The following is a 19,791-nucleotide window of genomic DNA, read 5'->3' as shown; positions in this document are numbered from 1 at the left end:
CCATAAATCCTATCTTTAAGACTCAGCATCAGACACTTCAAAATTATCTTTCTCGTGTTAAAAGGAAAAGCATCACTGCTGCACTGCTTTTATATGTGGCGTGAGAATTTTTTTTAATGATTTTGTCCAAAAACCGTCGGCTTAACTCGCTTTCATCAAGCAAAGGATAATATTTTGCCTCTGCTTAAGAGATGTTTTAATCTTCTGATTCCTAAAAATTACCCGAGCGGCTTTTCTTAGGGCTATGGAAACTTAACTTCACAAAGAGCTTCTTTACCTTTAAGAAACATTTCAACAAAAGCATCATTACATTTTTAGTTAGCAATTTTTTTGTGAAATATTAGGGTGAAGTTAGGGTGGAGCTATAGTGGGAGGGCGGTTCGGTTTTGGTTTTGACCTGAACACAGCTGTGTGTGTGTGTGTGTGTGTGTGTGTGTGTGTGTGTGTGTGTGTCACAAGCCAGTGTTGTGCCATTTTCTGCAAGCATCGTATTCTGTGACTCTAGGGGTAATCTAAAGAAAGGGGTCAGATAATTGAATTGTTTTATTCTTTTGCAAAATATAGCTTGAGTGAATGGCTCTAAAGAGAAGTTTTTTTAAACTTTACACTAGAGCTTTGACATTGATCTCTGTGATTGCTGGGTGAGAAACTTGACCAATTTCATATTTGACACCACTCTACAGCCCTCTGCTGACCAAAAACCACTCTACATAGATAGTTCTGTGGAGCGGGTAGGTGTCCTATAGGGGCCACTTTTTACCTGCTTTACGGCTGTTAGCTGTAATGCTAGCAGTTAGCATTTTCAGTTTGCTGATCATCATTAAAAAGCACAGGAAGAAAAAAAAGAAGACGTTTGCTTTTTCTGTTGGCATCATGGCAGAGCTTGGAAGTAAAAGTAAGAGAGTAATGTCTTTGAAGGCGAAGCAAATAAACCAGAATGAACGTCGTGCGGCCTACACTAGTTTGAGGGAGTTAAAGGAGGCTACCAAATCACAGACTGATGGTGACCTGGCTTTGTTGCTACAGGGCTTGTAAGTAATACTATTTTTGCCCAATTGTGTGGATCTTTTTACATCATGGTTGGCTCAAGTTAGTGTTAGCTCGTTGTTTAGCGCTAGCTAAAGTAGGGTTGTTTACAACAGCCGTAATTCCACTTTCAGTCAGTATGATAGAGGAGCCAGAAACTGCTCACTGTTCCTTTAAATAGATACAAAAATGAATGAAACTTTGTAATTGTTGATGTCTGGCCATTTATTGTTACTTATCTAATAATAGTTGTTGTGTAGCTGAGCTGTTTAGTGTTTATGCTTGTGTTCACCAGCCTGCAAAGCAAATTTCCTGGACATACAGTAATGGTTGTTTCTAATCAGTGCACACAAGCAGGACTACTGCAGATCTTCAAGCATCAAGTATACTGAGGTAGATGAAAAATGGGTCTATGTTCTCTATTACTGCTACAATAATATGTCCTCAAATAAAGGGAAATACTATTAAATTGTTATAAGGTGTAATAATTATAAGACAGTTCTGAATTTGCATAGATGCCCTAATGTCTGAACTTTCATCAGGTTTAGAAGTTTTCACTCAATCCTTTGAAAGAATCCTCAGATACAAGCTCGGAGTTCTCTCTGCAGCAGAAGCTTTAGTACAGTAAATGAGAGGCGCTCTACAGTGAAGATGAGATATGGTTTAGGCACTTTGCTGACAAGCTCACATTCTATAGTGCGTCACAGCAGCAATATTACCCCTTCACTTTAAAAAGGAGGATTAAAATTAAGCATCTGGTGAGAAGGCAAATCATTAAAATAAGGACTTTAATTTGTAGGAAAAGTAGGACAGATTATGTCTAATACATAATTCTCTGCTGACATCATGCTACTTTCCAAAAAGTTTAAAATAAAAGCTTCAGAGATGTCAGCAGTCACCTGTAATCCATCAGTTTTATTGTATAATAAAAAAAAAACAGGATGGCAATATGAAAATGGACAGCATTGGTCATCTGCAGACAGACAGTAAACACAAAGTTCGGCCAAATCCTTTCCATCATCATAAAAACAGGTAAATGTGCCCACCTATGCAGAAAACCCACAATAGTTTCACACTTAAAATTTTATTTTGAATAAAAGAAGCATGTAACGCCTTCTTGCTGCCTCTGTGACGAGCTTACCTGGAGGGTTGCTAGGTTGAACGCAGGACAGCGGAGCACCAGAAAGAGGACTGACACCGGCAGACCCCTGCTGCCCCATCAGGGCAGGGTAGAGGGGCAGAATGCCCAGGGCTTTGCCCAGCATGCGGGGCCCCAAACTCAGCACACGAACCTTCACATCCCGGTAGCAGTGGTTAATCATACGCAGGTGAACGTTCACCCGTGTGGTGATGCGGATCAGACACTTAACCATGGCTGTGCCTGTCTATCCTGCCCCTATGGTCCCTGTCCAGAGTCTAGAGTCCAGGTTTGTCACTTGGTTGCTGTTTGTGGAGGTGAAAGGGTGACTCTCTGTCAGCTGTGCTTTGATCTCCCAGCGTTAGCCTACAGGCTTGGCCCCGCCCAGGTCAGTGACATACATGGAGTAGAAGACCCTGGTTATTTTCAGCTGGGGCTATTAATACCACTAAGACATCCAGTCAGCACACACAGAGGGTGGGAAAGTCGTGTGGCTCTTTTGAATACACAGCAAAAGACTCAAAGTATACACAATGATCTCCTGTTATCGCAAAGAGGTGTTCTAAACATGATAATAACTTTTTTTTACTCCAAAACAAAAAATAAAAAAACTGTTTTCTAATGGTGTGTGTGTGGTAGTGTGTGTGTGGTGGTGTGTGTGGTGGGTTTCATTTTTGGCCAGCAACTTTCCTTTAACAATTATACATAAAAAAACAATCTGGACATAAAAGATAACAATGAATTGTGGACTTTATGGACTGTATATCTAAGATGGATGGAGCCACTGCGTGGTCACCTGTAGTTCCTGAAGAGCTGAATTGAAGCCCAGAGGGCGGGACCACCATCAAACTCTGAGCCAATGTAACTTCGAGCTAACTGATCTAACAGAAGCTAACAGATGTTGGCGGGCGCTTTTAGACAGAAAGCTGGAGTTGACACACTTTTTCACCTTCTGCGTTTTTGGCTGTAATGCTTTTAACTAGAGGTGGAGGCCTTCCCTCAGCGGGGCAAGCCGCTAGCTGCTAGTGGCTAGCACTGACAGCTTATCTAACACCTGTCAATGAAAAGGATACGCCCCTAAATTGCCATAATTTTAAGCTTTCATTACATCTAAACCTGAGCCAGGTAGTAAACATGTTTATTTCTGCTGTGACTTTGGTATTTACAACATAGGAGTCAATGGGAACAACAGCAGCCACTAGCAGATGAGGAGGGAACTGCAATTTTTGTCACTTCCAGGTTGGCTTCACTCTTGGCAGGCGGAGTTTGCCCCTTGCTTAAAGCGAAACAGGTAAACTGTTCCTCTGACTGTTTACTCCTTACCCTCCATGATAGATATGTGCACAGCTCTCCGGCGCGTGCGCGGGACGCTGCTGAGACGAGGCCCGTGGGTGATGGATGGACAACTCCTACTGGGCACGAGGCCAGATCTGCACAGAAAAAAAAACCAACAAATGAACTGAATGAAGATAAGTCATCTTGCAGAAAGATGATATTGCTGATATAAAGCCAAGTAGATTTGTATAAATGTAACCAGATATCTGTTTCCAGACTCTACCTGTGTATTTCTGGAGGTTCACGTTTGATTCTGGCACTGTGCTCCATCACCTCTTTAGCCACTCGTCCGCTGAAAACACAGAAACAAGATGTGTTACACACACACACACACACACACACACACACACACACACACACACACACACACACACACACACACACACACACACACACACACACACACACACACACCGTCAGAGCACAGGAGGACTCACAGATTCACAGTTCATCTGTGCTCATGATTGAATTAACCTCTGTGTAACTAAATTACCAGCAGACCGGTCAACACACTCACACACTCAAAAGCAAAGCAATCCACTCAGGGGTTAGATTTGTTCCACTCTGAAGTCAGCCTGCTGCTGTAACTTTATTATGTGACCTGCAGGCTTTGAATTGTGACCTTTGCAGGGTTTTAAAGACGACACTGAGTGCTGATTGGTCAACAAGTCTCTAAGGACTGATGTGATTGGTTTGTTCTGAATAAATGGTGAATGTTGGATGTTTTGTGATTAAACTGATTAGAATAACAATCTAAGGTGTGTCAGACAACTGAAAGGCTTGCAAAATTTTTGACCTTCACAGATCTTCCATCTTCATGCACTTCATTAGGTGAAATGGCCTGTATAGTGGGTTCTTCAAGCCCCCCAAGGCACTTCACAACACATTCAGTCATTCACCTATTCACACACTGGTGAGGATGAGCTACAATGACGCCACAGCAGCCCTCGGGCGCACTGACAGAAGCGAGGCTGCTGAGCACTGGTGCCGCCGGTCCCTACGACCACCATCGGCAGGCAAGGTGGGTGAAGTGTCTTGCCCAAGGGCAAAACAGCAGCATTCTATGCCGGGAGCCGGGATCGATCCTACAACCGTCTGATTATTGGACAACCTGCTCTGCCTCCAGAGCTACTGCTGTCCAGCTGGTGAAAATTATCCAGGGATGGCCATGGCCCCCTTGGCCACCATTTGGGGGCACCACTGCTATCCTCAACCAAAATGTTTTAACAATCCTAAAAGCAAAATTTTGTTTGCACCATAACCCATATACTTTACCTCCAAATGTATTTAACAAATAAGGAAGAGGGACACTGTTTAAATTTGTATTTTAAATGGAATCCAATGAGTTGCAGATAGTTTTAATCTCGTATATAACTGAAAACTGTGCCAAGGTAGTTCTATTTTTAGTCAAGCAACACAAAGTGATGCTGCATCATGTGATAAGGCTCACACGGCAGCACAGAAGGTCAGAAGGGAACACTTGCTTTTCCTCTCCAGTGGTTTCCGTTTTTCATAGTCCTCCCCCCCCCCCCCCCCCCCCCCCCCCCCATCGCCTCTCACACTGCCTGGTCGTGAAACGTACCTGTAGCGGAACCGGCTGCCCTTGAAGAACAAGTTGCTGCTGGAGACCGTGCGGACCTGACTTGACTTCTCGAGCCTGGAGAAGGAATGAACAAATAAACCAAAGAGACAATAATTACTGTTCATACATGAATTAAAGAGGTTGTGTTTTCTGGAATAAAGATGAATGCAGGATAAAATCTTAGAAAAACTACACATGACATTTCATGCATTGCATCCCTCACACATCTCCATATAGTCGCTGTCAGTAAAATATTAACGGATCACTCGGCATGCAAACATTTTCTCTGTCTTTTGTCTGTGAAGCCCCTAGACACACATTTTATCACCTGAGATGTCATTGCCAAAGATCAGAGCGCTCTGAAACCATGACTCATCGCTCGTGGGGGGCAGCAATATTTTAGAAGGAGCTGTAAAGGTCGCCTCACACGCTGTTATTTTCTCTGATAAATAACCTGAAGGAAAGGGCAATTACAGCAAGGATGGAGCGAGTATAATTACGACATGGTGTCAGGGTGAAGGGAGAAGCTAATGAAGCAAATAAAGTCAGCAGACTCACTTGTAAAATGCTTGATTTTCTACACCGCACTTCCAAAGGTGCTTGCATGCCTCCGGTGTGGGCGCAAAATACGTCAGGATGATCTTTCTGTCCTGCAGGTTGGAAACAAAGAAGACCAGTTTAGAAGTCCAACAGTAGACGGGTCACTGGAGCAGATCTGTTCACATTTTACACTCTCTCACCTCCTTCTGGTTTGCATATATGTGGAAAGTCTTGCCTTCGAACTTGAGCTTGGTCACCTCGTTCCTGTTGGGAATAATGCGCGCAGGAGCAGTCAGATGTACGGCAAGCAGGGAACAGAAAGCCACAGCCTCTTTAAAAATTCATGGCAACCACCAGATCACGTAAACAGTTGTGGTGCCGCGTGTTTGGATGACAAAACAAATCAGTGATAATATTCCCTGCAGACAGGAAATGCAGGATAAAGGAAACCTGAGAGAGGCTGAAGGCACACAAGCTGTTATGAATACATCGTCTGGCTTTTTAACAAGAAGAGGAATCAGAAGTTTTTATTGCCATAAGTGTGCCAAGTCACAACATTAGGAAATTGCTGTGGTATTTTGGTGCAGAAGGTAAGAAAGAAAAAAAAATTAATTGAGAGATAAGCAATATAAGAACTAATAAAACACTCATGATAAAATTATTAATGTAAAAAGTGGTAGGAAATTTGAGAAGCAGCTATCTACCCCGTGTAGGTACTAATCTGAGTGTTTGCTGAATGTTTCAAGCACAGCATCGGGTCACGTGACTGGGACCAATCAACTTGACTGGGCTGCCCTAGGATTTTCATTCAAAAGTCCATCTGCAGAGGGGAAGAAACTGTTTTTGTGGCGAGAGGTTCTGGTCCGAATGGATCTGAGCCTTCTGCCAGATGGGAGCGGAATCTGCTCGGTTACAGTAAAAATCATACATCTTTAATAGATTTAATAATCGAAATGCATGTTTCTTATTTAATGCAAGCAGAAACTGCTGGTATCAGCTTCCTGCTTTCATATTTACTGTTTTTTTTAGTGAATTTAATTGCTGTAAACAGCCATCTGTCCCTCCACATGGGAAATGGCGGAACATTGTTGACTGTGGAACCAGCTGTAATGCACATTAAGGCGGCCCCAAATGTTGGACATGTGTGTCTAATCAGGTCAAACAGAAGCATGTTTGTGTTCATAGATGAGATGTTTGGCTCACCACTTGAGGAAATGAACTCTCCTGTTTCCCTGAAGAACCACAAAACCAAACGGCGTGAAGGCGAGAAACGCGGGGTTGCCAGACACGTCCTAGAACAAACACAAAAATCAGATAAACAGCAGCGTTTTGGTACAAATAAAACCTAAAGACGTATGTTTCAGTGAGGTACAGTTTCCTGTGGAAATATATAAACTTTCTACTTGAACTTTTTACTGTCTAAAAATAGCACAAACATCACCCAACCTTGCACGGATGAGGATCAACACCATATGTCTCCAACATCTGGGCTTTCTGCAGGAAGTTTCGCTCTGATGTTTCAGGTGTCTGTCCGCTGAGGAAAACAGAATCCTCACAACAGTCAATTATGGGCTTTAGACACAGAAACAAGAGTAATCACACATATTCATTTGCGGGTGGGAGATGTAAAAGGAGAGTATAAATAAATGGAAAAGCACAATAAAACATTTTTTTTATATCCGGGTGTGTATTTGTTTGTCAATGTTTGCCATGAACATGGAAATGCTGACATAGTTTAATAACTTTTGAATTCAACCCAATTCTAGACGGTGCTCAACGCTAACCCAACTTAGCAAACACAGATGTGGTTGAAATTCAGTCAATGAAACGTTAGATTTGACTAAAACTGCTATAATGCCATTGCTTCCTAAGATTACAACTCCTTCATGCAGCAATTAAAGGACTGCTCTGACGAATCATTTTGATTTTGATGGTTAAATTTAAATCTTTTTATTATTTGTATGCCTTTTGTGCTTATTGAGACTGAAAGCAACCACAAGGGGGCAGCAGAGTGGCATATGTCTGTCTTCGCATTAAAAACCTGGATTTATTTGTCTCAAATTCACATTTTTTTATTAGTTTTTGCCTCTAGTTTGTTACAGTAAACCTTCTAGTTTGAAATCAGAAAGAATGTGGATGTGGATCAGGCAGAAATAAAAACCACTCAGAAAGGAACGTGTACTAACATAACTCTACATGAGAACAGAAGATCTTCTGTCATGTTTGTATTTTTTTTTATTTTTTTTACTTTTTCTCTTTTTGCTGCAGAAGAAAGTCATTCAAATAAGTTCTTCATTTATGAAAGTGATGAGTGGAAAAGAGACGGTTTATTTCTCATCTCTCCTCAGATGACTGACAGCACATCAGTGGTTCTTCACAGTTAATTATATAAATGACAAGGCAGTCTAGTGGGTTATTTCATCTGCAGGTGGATTAAATGCATTTTCTTTTCTCTTACATCAGCTCTGTCTTGTGTATTTCAGCAATCCGACGTTCCAGCTTCTCCGAATGTTTGGGAAAGAATTGGAATTTGGAGCTGTAACCTTCAGGATGTTTCCCAGGGTCGTAGTCGCCAATCTCAGCTGGAGGAAGAACAATTATGGAGTTAAAGAAAGAGGAAGCTGTTAGCTGTGAACCATATTCATAGGGAGCGACTAAACAAGGCCAGGATTATCCGTGTTCCTTCATGCCACATTACACTCCCTCAGATGACCCTGGTGCTGGTTTTTCTTTGTGAGGAGGAGCTGACGAGGAGGTCCATCTTTAATTTATCAGCCCCTCCTCCAGAGGACCAGCCTCCTCTCAACCTGCTGTGCAACCTTACGCCTAGTGTGACTGTGTGACTCTAATTTACTACTTCTGCTATAGAACAAAACAATTTCTCTACAATGAGGATAAAACTTGTGCAAATATTTCTGCAGGTGGATCATTTTAACATTTCATAAAAATTCTTGGGGAAATCTTTCAGCTCAGCTGACAGCTTTTACTAGCATGGAGACTTCTGGAGCCCAATAAGACTGAGACTGGGAGCAGTGAGAAGCAGAGAGCGGTACAAGTCATTTCCATCTGTCTCCTCTAGTTACCTTGAAGGATGTGGGCAGCCAGCATGGCAGCATCCGAGGTTTTACACAAGAGACGACCATGGTAGAGGTCCCTCTTGAGCTGAAGGAAAACCAGATATCTACAAAGGAGGAAAAGTATCCTTACATTTCTAAAGAAAAACACAAACGGGAATAGGAAGTACTGCGACCGTATCGTTGCAGATGCATGTTGGGTTCAGCGGCATGTCACGGTTTGAGTGTTTTCATTAGATTTAGCTCAAATAAGGGGTTTGTTTTATGCAGAGAGCCCCGGTGGGGAAAGCTGCTTCCCCTCCAGCCTATAGCTTCAGACTCACCATGTTGCTCCTGAGCTTTAATGAGACAACACTTGGAGCAACGCTGACGGTCATGACAGCGGTAATGACTTTTGTTTCTTTAGAATTAATATTCATTTTTATTTTTAGCTAGTTGGGGCGACAGTGGCTTGGTGGCCTTTCATCAACCCTGTAAAAAGTCTTTTTAGAACATAGTGACTCAAGAAAATGATTAAAAAAATATGAAAAACTTGCAAAACTTTCCTCATGGGGCTCTCTCCCTAAAACAAAAACCCTATTTTGGCTACGAACCCAGCAGAGGAATCGTTGGATCTCTGTAGACAGAGTTACAGTACAGAACAAAATGTCTTTTAGGTTTCCTGAAAATGTTTGATTTCTTTCCTTTGGTCGTTGGTTTCTTTTTCACCTGGCGGACATGTGGAAGAGAAAATAAGAAGCATCAGGCCTAGGACAATCTAGATCTGGTGTTTTCATGTCTTGTTTTTGAGAAACAGAATTTGAGAGCTGTATGAGTTTTCACTTCAGGTTGCTTCAAGATTCCACTTGTGAGAATTCTCTTGCGGGTGCTAAAATATTGCTTAATTAAGTAAAATTGAGATATTTTTAGATTTTGTTTCTAAATTCAACTGAAGAAAAAGGAATCGATTCTGTTTTTGTTACAAGTTCTGGTAACAAAAAGAATAAAAATGGGTTCTTTGCAACATTGTCTGCTTAGATTAGTATTAGATATGTTACAACCCCCCAAGGTACTTTACTACACAAACAGTCACTCACCCATGCACACACACATTCACACACTGGTGCTGATGAGTTACAAGGTAGCCACGGCTAACCTGGGACACCTGGGACACCTGGGACAAACTGAGGCGGGTAGTGTCTTGCCCAAGGACAGGTCTGCAACAGACGGGGCTCAAACTTGCAATCCCCCGGTTTCAGGGCGGGCCCTTAACCCCTCTGCCACTGTTGATTTTGGGAGCCTTCTCATGCCTGAATGACTCAAATCAAAGCTAAGGGGCTAATCAAACCGCAATAAATCCCTTCTGAAATCTACATAAAAGGTTCACAAATTCTCAAAAGCTAAAACAACTTTCAAAGGTTACAATAAAATTGATCTCCTTCAAAGCAAAATATAGGCCAATGTAAAAGTATGCATATTCATTTTTTTAAAACAATTAATATAAACGTTTGTGTTTAGATGTTTTCATGATATTTAAAACAGATATGAGCTCAAACACTCAACAGATCAGTTCGTCTTCTGCTTCTATCATTTTCGCTCACAACTCCAGACAATTAAATTCCTACACGTCAGAAAACATTTTAATTCCTCCATCAATGAAAACTCAAGCCAGTCTTATATCAGAATCAGAATCAGAATCAGAATCAGAAAAGGTTTATTGCCATTGTCAGTGAACAAACAATTCACAAACTAGGAACTTGCTTTGGTACTAACGTGCTATATATAACATGAACAATATAATTAAAAATAAAATAAAGTAGAATAAAGTAGAATAAAATATAATAAACTAGCATAAAACTTTGCTATAAAAAAGGCAGGTAATGGTAATATGGCCGATATTATGTTTGTGTAGAATTTATTCTCCTCACAGCGTACCAGATCTTCCCTCCGTGATCTGACCTCCTTGCTGTCATAATCATGCATCACTCTGTCCTCCTGCCTCCCACTCCTTCCCTTCCTTCACACTTTCAACCAGCCCTGCCCCTCGTCTCCTCTCATTTCATTATACACACTCTACATGCGGCCAACACTGCATCTCGTTACACCTCAGAGACGGAGTGGGTACCTCTCCCTCCAGTCAGTAAATGAAAGCACACACGTCCACCAGCGGGACACTCAGCATCATCTGTGGAGAATGTGAATTAACTATTTTCACCGATTTCTGCAACAGAGTTTGAAAAAACTACATTATCATCCATCTCTATGTTACAAAAAAGGGCCATTAGAATAATTCATAAAACTGGCTACAAAGATCATACCATTCCACTGTTCTTAAAATCTGAAATTTTAAAATTTCCAGATCTGGTGCATTTTCTCACGGCACAGATTTTGTATACAGCAAGAAATAATCTACTTCCTGACAACATTCTAAAATTATTTTCTAAAAGGGAAGGGGGACACAATTTGAGGGGTGAATTTAGCTTAACATATCCTTGTATCCGTACAACATTAAAAAGTTTTTGCATTTCTGTGTGTGGAGTGAAGCTGTGGAACAGTCTTAGTGCAGATATGAAGCAATGTCCAAGCATGAGGCAATTTAAAAAGCAGTTTAAGGATTTGTTTTTTGCAGAGTACAAGGAGGTTGAGAATTGATGATCTTGTACAATATTTTCGTTGACATAATTGTGCACGGGTATGTTGCGGTGGGTATCTATGTTCTTAAAAATATTCATGTCATCTATTCTGAAACTATAAGGAAGAATGTCTGTAGGCTATTGATTGTTAGAGTGGAAAGGGGGTGGGATTAAATAAGCTCAAGCTTCTTCCTGTTCTTTTTTGAACATTACTTGCAGTGTGTTTCTTTTTTTGTTAGTTTTTTATTTTTTATTTGTTTTTTTCTCTGTCTATTTTCTTCCTTTATTTTTATGTACTGTTTTTTTAATATGTTCAAAATGAAGATTCAATCAATCAAAAAAAAAAAAGAAATGTTATTATAAAAGGAAAATATGTGAGCTACTGGGAAAGGCTTTTTACTACCTTCTCTTCTCCACTGGGCTTCAATGTAATATTTATGATAATGTTTAAGAGTCAAGTAATCAGCTATTTTAATTATGAAATAGGCATAAATAATGTTTGTGATGGAAACATATTTGCTTTATCCAGAGATTTTTACACAGATGTCTGTTCTCTAGTCAAATACAAAGAAGAAAAATGGCAAAAGATGTTTTGTTTCTAAGGTTTGTCAAATAATTCTGTGAGAAAACCAGCTTATGGTCTTGAAAATAGAAGCGACTGTAAATCAAAGCTGTGGAGAAGGGATAAAAAGGGAGTAACGAGGCTTTTATCAAATTCACATACCGAGTGATTTCCTCCCTGAGGGCAGCAGGATCCGGCGGGTAGAACTTGACTCTTAGACACATGGTGAATGGAGGCTGAGCTGCAGGGACCCAAAAAAAAAAACATCAAGAAAGAGGTGAAATACTGTATGGCCTCAACAGCAGATCACACAAAACTCCAGGCCAAGATGGAGGTCTCTAATGCAGACCTGTGCTGTCTTGATCAGGTCTTTATGAGACAGAAACGTTTTTTTCTGGTGTTTATTTTCTACAGGTTGAAAGACTGAATCCAGCATCATTTAGGTCTTTAAAAAATCTAAATGTCCAAGTCGGACACTTAATCACCCTCTGATTTGAGTTTTTATGCATTAAAAATAAAATGAAAATGAATAAATTAAATGTGGCTGATCACTTTGTAGCTTAGAATAAAAATAAAAACAAAGAGATTAATAATAAGATTAACAGTTAAAAAGGTAAAAAGAAAAAATACAAAAGAGAAGCAAATAAAAAAAATCATTAAAAATAAGGAAATTAAGACAAAACAGATGAGGCACAAGAAACAGTCATCAAGAAGAAAAAAAGAAAACAAGGAAAAAATTACACAAAAAAGAAAAAGCAAAACATTACAATAAGAATAAAAGTTAAATAGAGAAATGCGTTTTAAAAGTAATAAGAAAACAAAAGGCCACAAATGAATGAAAACGACTAAAGAAAAGGAATGAAAATCCATTGTTTCATATTTATATATAATTTGTTTTGTTTTTTATGGGTTTTTTGTTAAAGCACCTCAATAATATATACTTACTGCCCAGCCAAAAAAAAGTCACCACCAAATAAAAAGGTCACACTTTCTAAAATTTCATTACCTTTAGCTTTGATTATGGCTCCCATTTGCTGTGGGGTTGACCTACAATGTGTCACTAGATGTAATTCAATCCAGAGTTGCATTAATGTTTCATCAAGATCTAGCATTGAGGATAGAGTCTGACCGCTGCACAAAGCCTTCTCCAGCACATCCCAAATATTCTCAATGGGGTTAAGGTCTGGACTCTGCGGTGGCCAATCCATGTGTGATTATAATGTCTCATGCTCCCTGAACCATTCTTCACTATTAGAGTTCAATGAATCCTGGCATTGTCATCTTGGAATATGCCCGTGTCATCAGGGAAGATGGAATGACCTGGGTATTCAGTATAATCAGGAAGTCAGCTGACTTCAATCTTGGAGCTCATCCTGTAGTTGAACCTAGACCTGACCAACTGCAGCAAGCCCAGATCATAGCACTGCCCCCACAGGCTTGTACAGTAGACCATCATCTGCATCTCTTCTTACCCTGATGCACCATCACTCTGGAACAGGGTCCATCTGGACTCATCAGACCAGTTTATAATAAAGCATTGGACAGTTCTTAACCCAGTTTTAGTCGTTTCGGCATCTCCTTAGACATTTTCTCTGCTTGATGCATGCCAACAATCTGACCCTGCTCAAACAGACTAACATCTTTTCTACGACCACCAGATGGGTCCACATGGTTGTTTAAGAAATGAGAAGCAACTCATTTCACCAGTTGGGGTTAAATTACTTGTTCCATGCAGTAATTATCCAATGTGAGACTCTTACCTATTGCTTAATTTAATCCAGGTTAAGACTTAAACTGACTGACCAGACTTAAACTTAAACTTAGATTGAAGGGACTCACATTTCATCTGCTTCACAATTGATTTGGTGACCTCCAGCCAGTGCTGCAACAGAAAGAGACAATAGCAAAACATTTAATCTCACAAAAATCAACTGCAGCAAAAAGAACACACATGGTGCCGTTAAGATGGCACTCTCGCTCTGTTATCGTGATGTTTAGCTGTTACTACTGACAGTTTTCTGGAGAAATCTCTTCATTGCCACACACAGTGTCAGAACGGTGCTGATGCTGCAGTGCAAACGTCTCTGCAGGATTTCCTTTTGACAAGACATCAATTATTTCAGCTCAGGTTTCTTCCACATCTCCCAAACGTCAGGTAGAAGATGAAGACAGGACAAATAACCCTGAGTGACAGTGATGAACATGCAGCATCAGCACCCTGATCTCATTTGTAGAACCACAACATGATCCGTAAACACCTACAAACCAAAAAAATAAATTAACAAGCAGAACATGCCACAAAAGGACAGTCTTAATCTTGACGGAATGTCAATATTGAATAAATATTTTTTTCATCATTTTAAATCACAAATATTTATAAACATCACTTGCACTTCAGATTTTTTTTCATATATACCAAAATCCTGAAAATTCCAAGAAAAGAAAACATTTTTAAGACTTACCAAACTTCTTTGTTGTCGTGGTTTTGACTTTTAAACTGTTTTAAGAAGTTTTTGTGGGAGACAAAATTTCTCTAAAATTAATTTTGTTCCTTTTTATGAAATTGGAAAAATATTTTAAAGAATAAACAGAAACAGAGTCCTGAAATGAATTCAAAAAACAAAACATGAATCTGATCTGGGTTTGTCCCAAAAAATACACTTTTATCGCATTTTAGGGCTCAACACGTTTTGTATCTTTTAGAAATGATTGAAAAAATAGAACGATTCATGTTTCAACCAAAAATAAAACAATATTTCATCTGCCTAAAAGCCAAAATGATGAGAAAAGCAAAATTTGTTTCAAAGAAGAAAAACAGACAAGTGAAACGATCAATTCACATTCAATAATCCCTGCTTGTTTTGTTTATTTTGTCATATATTTTCTATTATGGAATGAACCACGTATTGTATGTAAAAATATAAACAAAAGTACTGTTTACATTGAATATTTGGTGTGAACACTGTGAGACAATAAAATTAAAAATGAATGTTATCATTCCCAAAATCCATCCATTAATTTGCCAAATTAGATCAGTTTAAGCGTGAAGGTGACTGCTAATTAGTACATTCTTTTAGATCAACAAATATTTTAATAATTGTATAAATCTGCTTATCACACACACACACACACACACACACACACACACACACACACACACACACACACACACACACACACACACACACACACACACACACACACACACACGTTAGGGTCACCTGAAGACAATTTTTTTTTTTAAATTAAGTTACATGAGACGGTGTTAGCTGGAGCTACGGCTAGCATTTTCTGCTCCTCCCTGCAGGTGCATTTAGCTTATTTATATTTAGGGCAGCAGTAGCTCAAGAGGTTGAGCGAGTTGTCCAGTTATCGAAAGGTTGCAGGTTTGATCTCATCTCCAGACAGAGAATTCTGTTGTTGTGTTCTTGGGCAAGGCAGTTAGTGCCTGCTGGTGGTGGTCAGATGGACCAGCAGTGCCCCTGCTCAGCAGCTTCACCTCTGTCAGTGTGCCCTAGGTCAGCAACACTGACAGTTCAAGGAACAATATTTAAATATTAACTAAGACGCACTAAAGTACCAAAGTATTGGTTACACATATCTACAGCTTGATTAGACACTCATTTATAAAGTTTATCAGCAAAAAAAAAAATAGATTTGGGGGTTTACTTGCTCTTTAAGAATTAAACAAAGCGGTCACTGAGAACCCGTGGCAGCTGCGCACACACACCAATGCTTACCCGCTGTTTGTCTGGATCTACGTATCTGATGCCAAAATAGTCTTTCTCTAACAGGTTCAGGTGGTGGCAGAGGAGGTCGAACAGATACTGACCCTTTGCATCCCGCTGAAAAAGAGGACAAGAGAAACAAAAACAATTCAGCCAAATGCCAACAGCAACAGATCTGAACTATTGGCCCAGACCAGTCGTCAAAAGCACGTTGCAATGAAAGCAATGAAATTGCTTTTATTGCTCTTTTGTATACTCTAAGCTTTTTCAAATAGACAAACATTTGTTTTATTTTTAATTGAATGTTTTTCTAAATATGGTATAAAAATCCAAAAAAATGTCCGTCTTGGATCAGGTCCCTATGATTTTCACCTCCCTCTGTGTTGGTTTTTACTGCGATGACCGGCAGAAATATCCCCAGCAGCCGTCTCCTCCCTGCCGTTACTCATTCTGCTGATAAAAGGCACTTCATTAGGACAATGGCCTGTCAATACGGCCTTGCTGTTAAACCAAGATGACGATTTGTGACCAAGCGCTGACTGGGGCTCTCTGACCGGAGGTAGCTGACCTTTTCTGTGGTTAAACCAGAGGGCTTCACGGGTGCTCGCCACTGTCACTTCAGGATTAATACTCCAGCGTAATATCGCCGACGGAGCTGACATGCCTGCTAATAACAGGGCCTGAAATAATGGAGCAGCAAGGATAACCGCATGTGCAGATAAAGATGCGAGGACACATTCATCTCTGCATTCAAGATCTTTCATTTCAACATTCTTTAAGTAGCTTCTTTTCTTTTATAGAGACATCTTTTTGGAGTAAAAAGATGAAGTATATTGTTTATCAAAATAAAATGTTCTCACAATTTTGAGTCATGTAAGTTGAATGATTTTATTAGGATTATTATTTATATTAGGATTTTTTATATCTGGCTTGTGTTTCACACACGCGAAAACATCTGAAAACATTGAGGTCTGTAAAGAGCAAAACATGGTATTCTTTTTGGATTGATCACAAAGTTCTTCAATCAAAAATGAGCAGTAATGAAGCTACAGTAAATGCATTTCACACAGTTCTGCAGCAGAAGACACGGTGAGTCAGAGACAACATCTGGTCCTTTGTTTAGTAGGAAAACTCACGTTTGTTTGTAAGCTGCATCACAGTAACCCCCCTTCTTCTTGTTCTCTAGTATCCCTGAGATAACAAGTGATTGCAGGAGAGAAAGGATGTCCTGAAAGTTCTAATTAATACTAATAATTTGCTTGGATGGGTGGATCATGACAATACTAAAGGAGCATCTGCAGATTAAGGAAATAAGCTTTGATATGCTGCAGGATGAGTTTGATGGACATTTAAACATGTGAACCAAGGGCTTCGTTTAGAAAAATAATTTTTAGAATGAAACTTTCTGTGACTCATCTAAAAAAACTAATAAATAAAGAATTAACGGTAAGAATGTCAAATAAAATAGACAGCAGTAGTCAAAGGTTTGGACTTAGCACTCAGTCAAAATGTATTGGTAGGCGTGTTCTAGATTACCATCAACCCACTGAATACGATTCTGGCAGGTTTATCTTCGTCTTCTTCTTCTTCTTCTTCTTCTTCTTCTTCTTCTTCTTCCTCCTCCTCATCCTTCTAATCATCATCATTTTATTCTTCCTCATCAATATTATCATTGTCTTTATCTTCCTCCTCCTCCTCCTCCTAATCATCATCATCATCATCATCATCATCATCATCATCCTCTTCCAAATCATCATGACCATCATCATCCTTTTTTTCCCGATCATCATCATCTTCTTCTTCTTCCTCATCATCATATTCTTCATCCTAATCATCATCATTCTGTTCTTTTTCTTCTTCATCTTGACAAGTCCTTCATTGTGTCTCTGAATTACACGTTTTCTTATTGAAGTCAGTATCAGAATTTTCTTGAACTGTGTGTTTTGGAAATTATGAATTTATATATATATATATATATATATATATATTTCCTTAAAATATGAAACTTAAAAAAAAGCGTAATTATAACATTCGCGATGCCATCATACCTGCCTGAAATTGTAATAAATTGAGTCTAAACTTTGTGATGAACAATTCCCAGTCCCATCTAATAAAATATCTGATAACCATGCTGAGGTTCACAAGCTGATAGCTCTCCAAATTCTGTTGAATAATGTTTCTGATGTAGCTCTGAAGCAAAAGCATGCTAGTCTAAGGTTACAATGGCTACTCTGCTTTAAGATTAATCATTAAAATGCTCTCCGTGCCAACACAGGAGCTCAGACCATTAATAAAACATGAAATCACTTCATAGTGAGAGGAGCAGAAACGTGATGCCATTGACTGTGCGCGTGTGTGTGTGTGTGTGTGTGTGTGTGTGTGTGTGCACGCGCGCGCGTGTGTGTGTGCACGTGTGCACGTGTGTGTGTGCACGTGTGTGTGTGTGTGTGTGTGTGTGTGTGTGTGTGTGTGTGTGTGTGTGTGTGTTTTAAGCCTTGAGGTGTTTTCTTACTTTTGTCTCTGGAGAGAAAAGATTTTCTTTTGCAGTTAATTCATCAGACTGATTCAAGCTCCTGGTTGAGCTGCTAAGGTTTAAATCTCATGACATTCTCTTCAGCCAGAGAGCAAAAATAAAAAAATATTCTAAAAAACACACAAATAAAATCCTACAATAAATACAAAGCTTTCAACAACGTAAACTGCTAATCAAATTGGCATAATGTCATAAACTGCTTTGAAGGAATTAGGGTCAGGGTTGGACCCCACAATCTTGTCCAATTACAGACCTGTATCTACACTCCCGTTCATCTCAAAGATCATAGAGAGGGCTGTGTTTAACCAACTGACATCTTTTCTTCAGGAACGGGAAATTGGAGAAGTATTTCAATCTGGGTTTAAACCCTTTCATAGCACTGAATCGGCGCTGCTTAAGGTCCTTGATGACATTTTATTGGCAACTGATTCTGGTGATGCTGTGGTTCTGGTGCTCTTGGACCTGTCATCAGCCTTTGATACCATTGATCATAACATCCTGGTAAAACGGCTGGAGCGGTCTGTTGGCATTACGGGCCAGGCACTTCAGTGGATACGATCGTACCTGACTGGGAGGAGTTTTTGTGTGAGGTTGGTGGACTGTTCCTCCGATCTGGCTGAGCTGCCATGGGGAGTTCCCCAGGGATCGATTTTGGCCCCACTATTTTTCTCCTTATATCTCATACCCCTGGGTGAACTATTTCGTAAACACAATGTGTCATTCCATCTCTATGCTGATGATTGCCAGGTCATTTTTCCAATTAAGCGTGGTGGTTTATGCACCATTCAACCTCTGTTGGACTGCCTTGAGGACATCAGGCAATGGCTGGCTCAGAACTTCTTGTGTTTCAACGAACACAAGACTGAAGTTATTCTGTTCACGCCACCAAAGACCCCAGGAGGTGCCCAAGGGCTTGATTTAGCCACTCTGGCACCGCATCAGAAGGCGGTGGTCTCTAACTTAGGGGTAAAACTGGACGCAGATCTTAGATTTGATGCTCAGGTGAACAGTGTTGTGAGATCTTGCTTTTTTCATCTACACCGCATTGCGAAAATTAAGCCATTTCTGTCCCATAATCATTTGGAAACTGTAATCCATGCCTTTATTACCTGCAGGCTGGATTACTGTAATTCGCTATATGCGGGGCTAGACAAGCTCCAGTAGCACGCCTCCAGGCGGTTCAGAACTCTGCAGCCCGGTTGTTAACATCTACCAGGAGGTCTGAACATATAACACCAGTCCTACGTGCCTTGCATTGGCTCCCTGTTTTTTATCGCATCAGGTTTAAGGTCCTCCTGTTTGTGTTTGTAACCGGATTACAGGATACAATAAGATAATTAAAAGAAAAAATAAACAAATGGGCCAATAATTAGGTTCGGGGAGAATTGGAGGTTGTTTAAGAATGACTGGAGTCACGGGTATAGCATGAAACGGTTTATATACTAAATTTTAATAATAATGGGAAATATAACACATAAAGATAACACACAAAAACAGATGAAAACAATCGACAATAGTAAAATGCTCGGTATGAGATTTGATCATATGAGTCACAAGTCAGCCGGCGTCAAGTCAAATCCCCACGCTTGGGGTGAAAGTCAGAGTCCGGTGGTGCGATTTTTTCCTACCGCACCGTTGAGATTGTTCACAGAAGAGAGCAG

At 40.0% G+C, this 19,791-nt stretch overlaps 1 protein-coding gene across 1 annotated transcript in view; it reads right to left on the bottom strand.

Annotated features, from left to right (window-relative positions):
- Window positions 1–19,791, bottom strand: part of LOC107388792 (FERM domain-containing protein 5) — an 86,471-nt gene that overhangs the window by 5,595 nt on the left and 61,085 nt on the right. Inside the window, exons 2-13 of the mRNA XM_015964496.3 lie at window positions 15,610–15,714; window positions 13,709–13,751; window positions 12,032–12,110; window positions 8,705–8,802; window positions 8,080–8,203; window positions 7,068–7,155; window positions 6,825–6,913; window positions 5,822–5,885; window positions 5,640–5,731; window positions 5,082–5,156; window positions 3,723–3,791; window positions 3,488–3,594 (exon numbers count right to left, since the gene is read on the bottom strand). Of these exons, the coding sequence (XP_015819982.1) occupies window positions 3,488–3,594; window positions 3,723–3,791; window positions 5,082–5,156; window positions 5,640–5,731; window positions 5,822–5,885; window positions 6,825–6,913; window positions 7,068–7,155; window positions 8,080–8,203; window positions 8,705–8,802; window positions 12,032–12,110; window positions 13,709–13,751; window positions 15,610–15,714 (1,033 nt within the window). The remainder of the gene's footprint in view (window positions 1–3,487; window positions 3,595–3,722; window positions 3,792–5,081; window positions 5,157–5,639; window positions 5,732–5,821; window positions 5,886–6,824; window positions 6,914–7,067; window positions 7,156–8,079; window positions 8,204–8,704; window positions 8,803–12,031; window positions 12,111–13,708; window positions 13,752–15,609; window positions 15,715–19,791) is intronic.

Source organism: Nothobranchius furzeri, chromosome 4 (assembly GCF_043380555.1).
Source record: "Nothobranchius furzeri strain GRZ-AD chromosome 4, NfurGRZ-RIMD1, whole genome shotgun sequence".
Classification (NCBI taxonomy): domain Eukaryota; kingdom Metazoa; phylum Chordata; class Actinopteri; order Cyprinodontiformes; family Nothobranchiidae; genus Nothobranchius; species Nothobranchius furzeri.
This window is presented reverse-complemented; position numbering and strand designations above follow the sequence as displayed.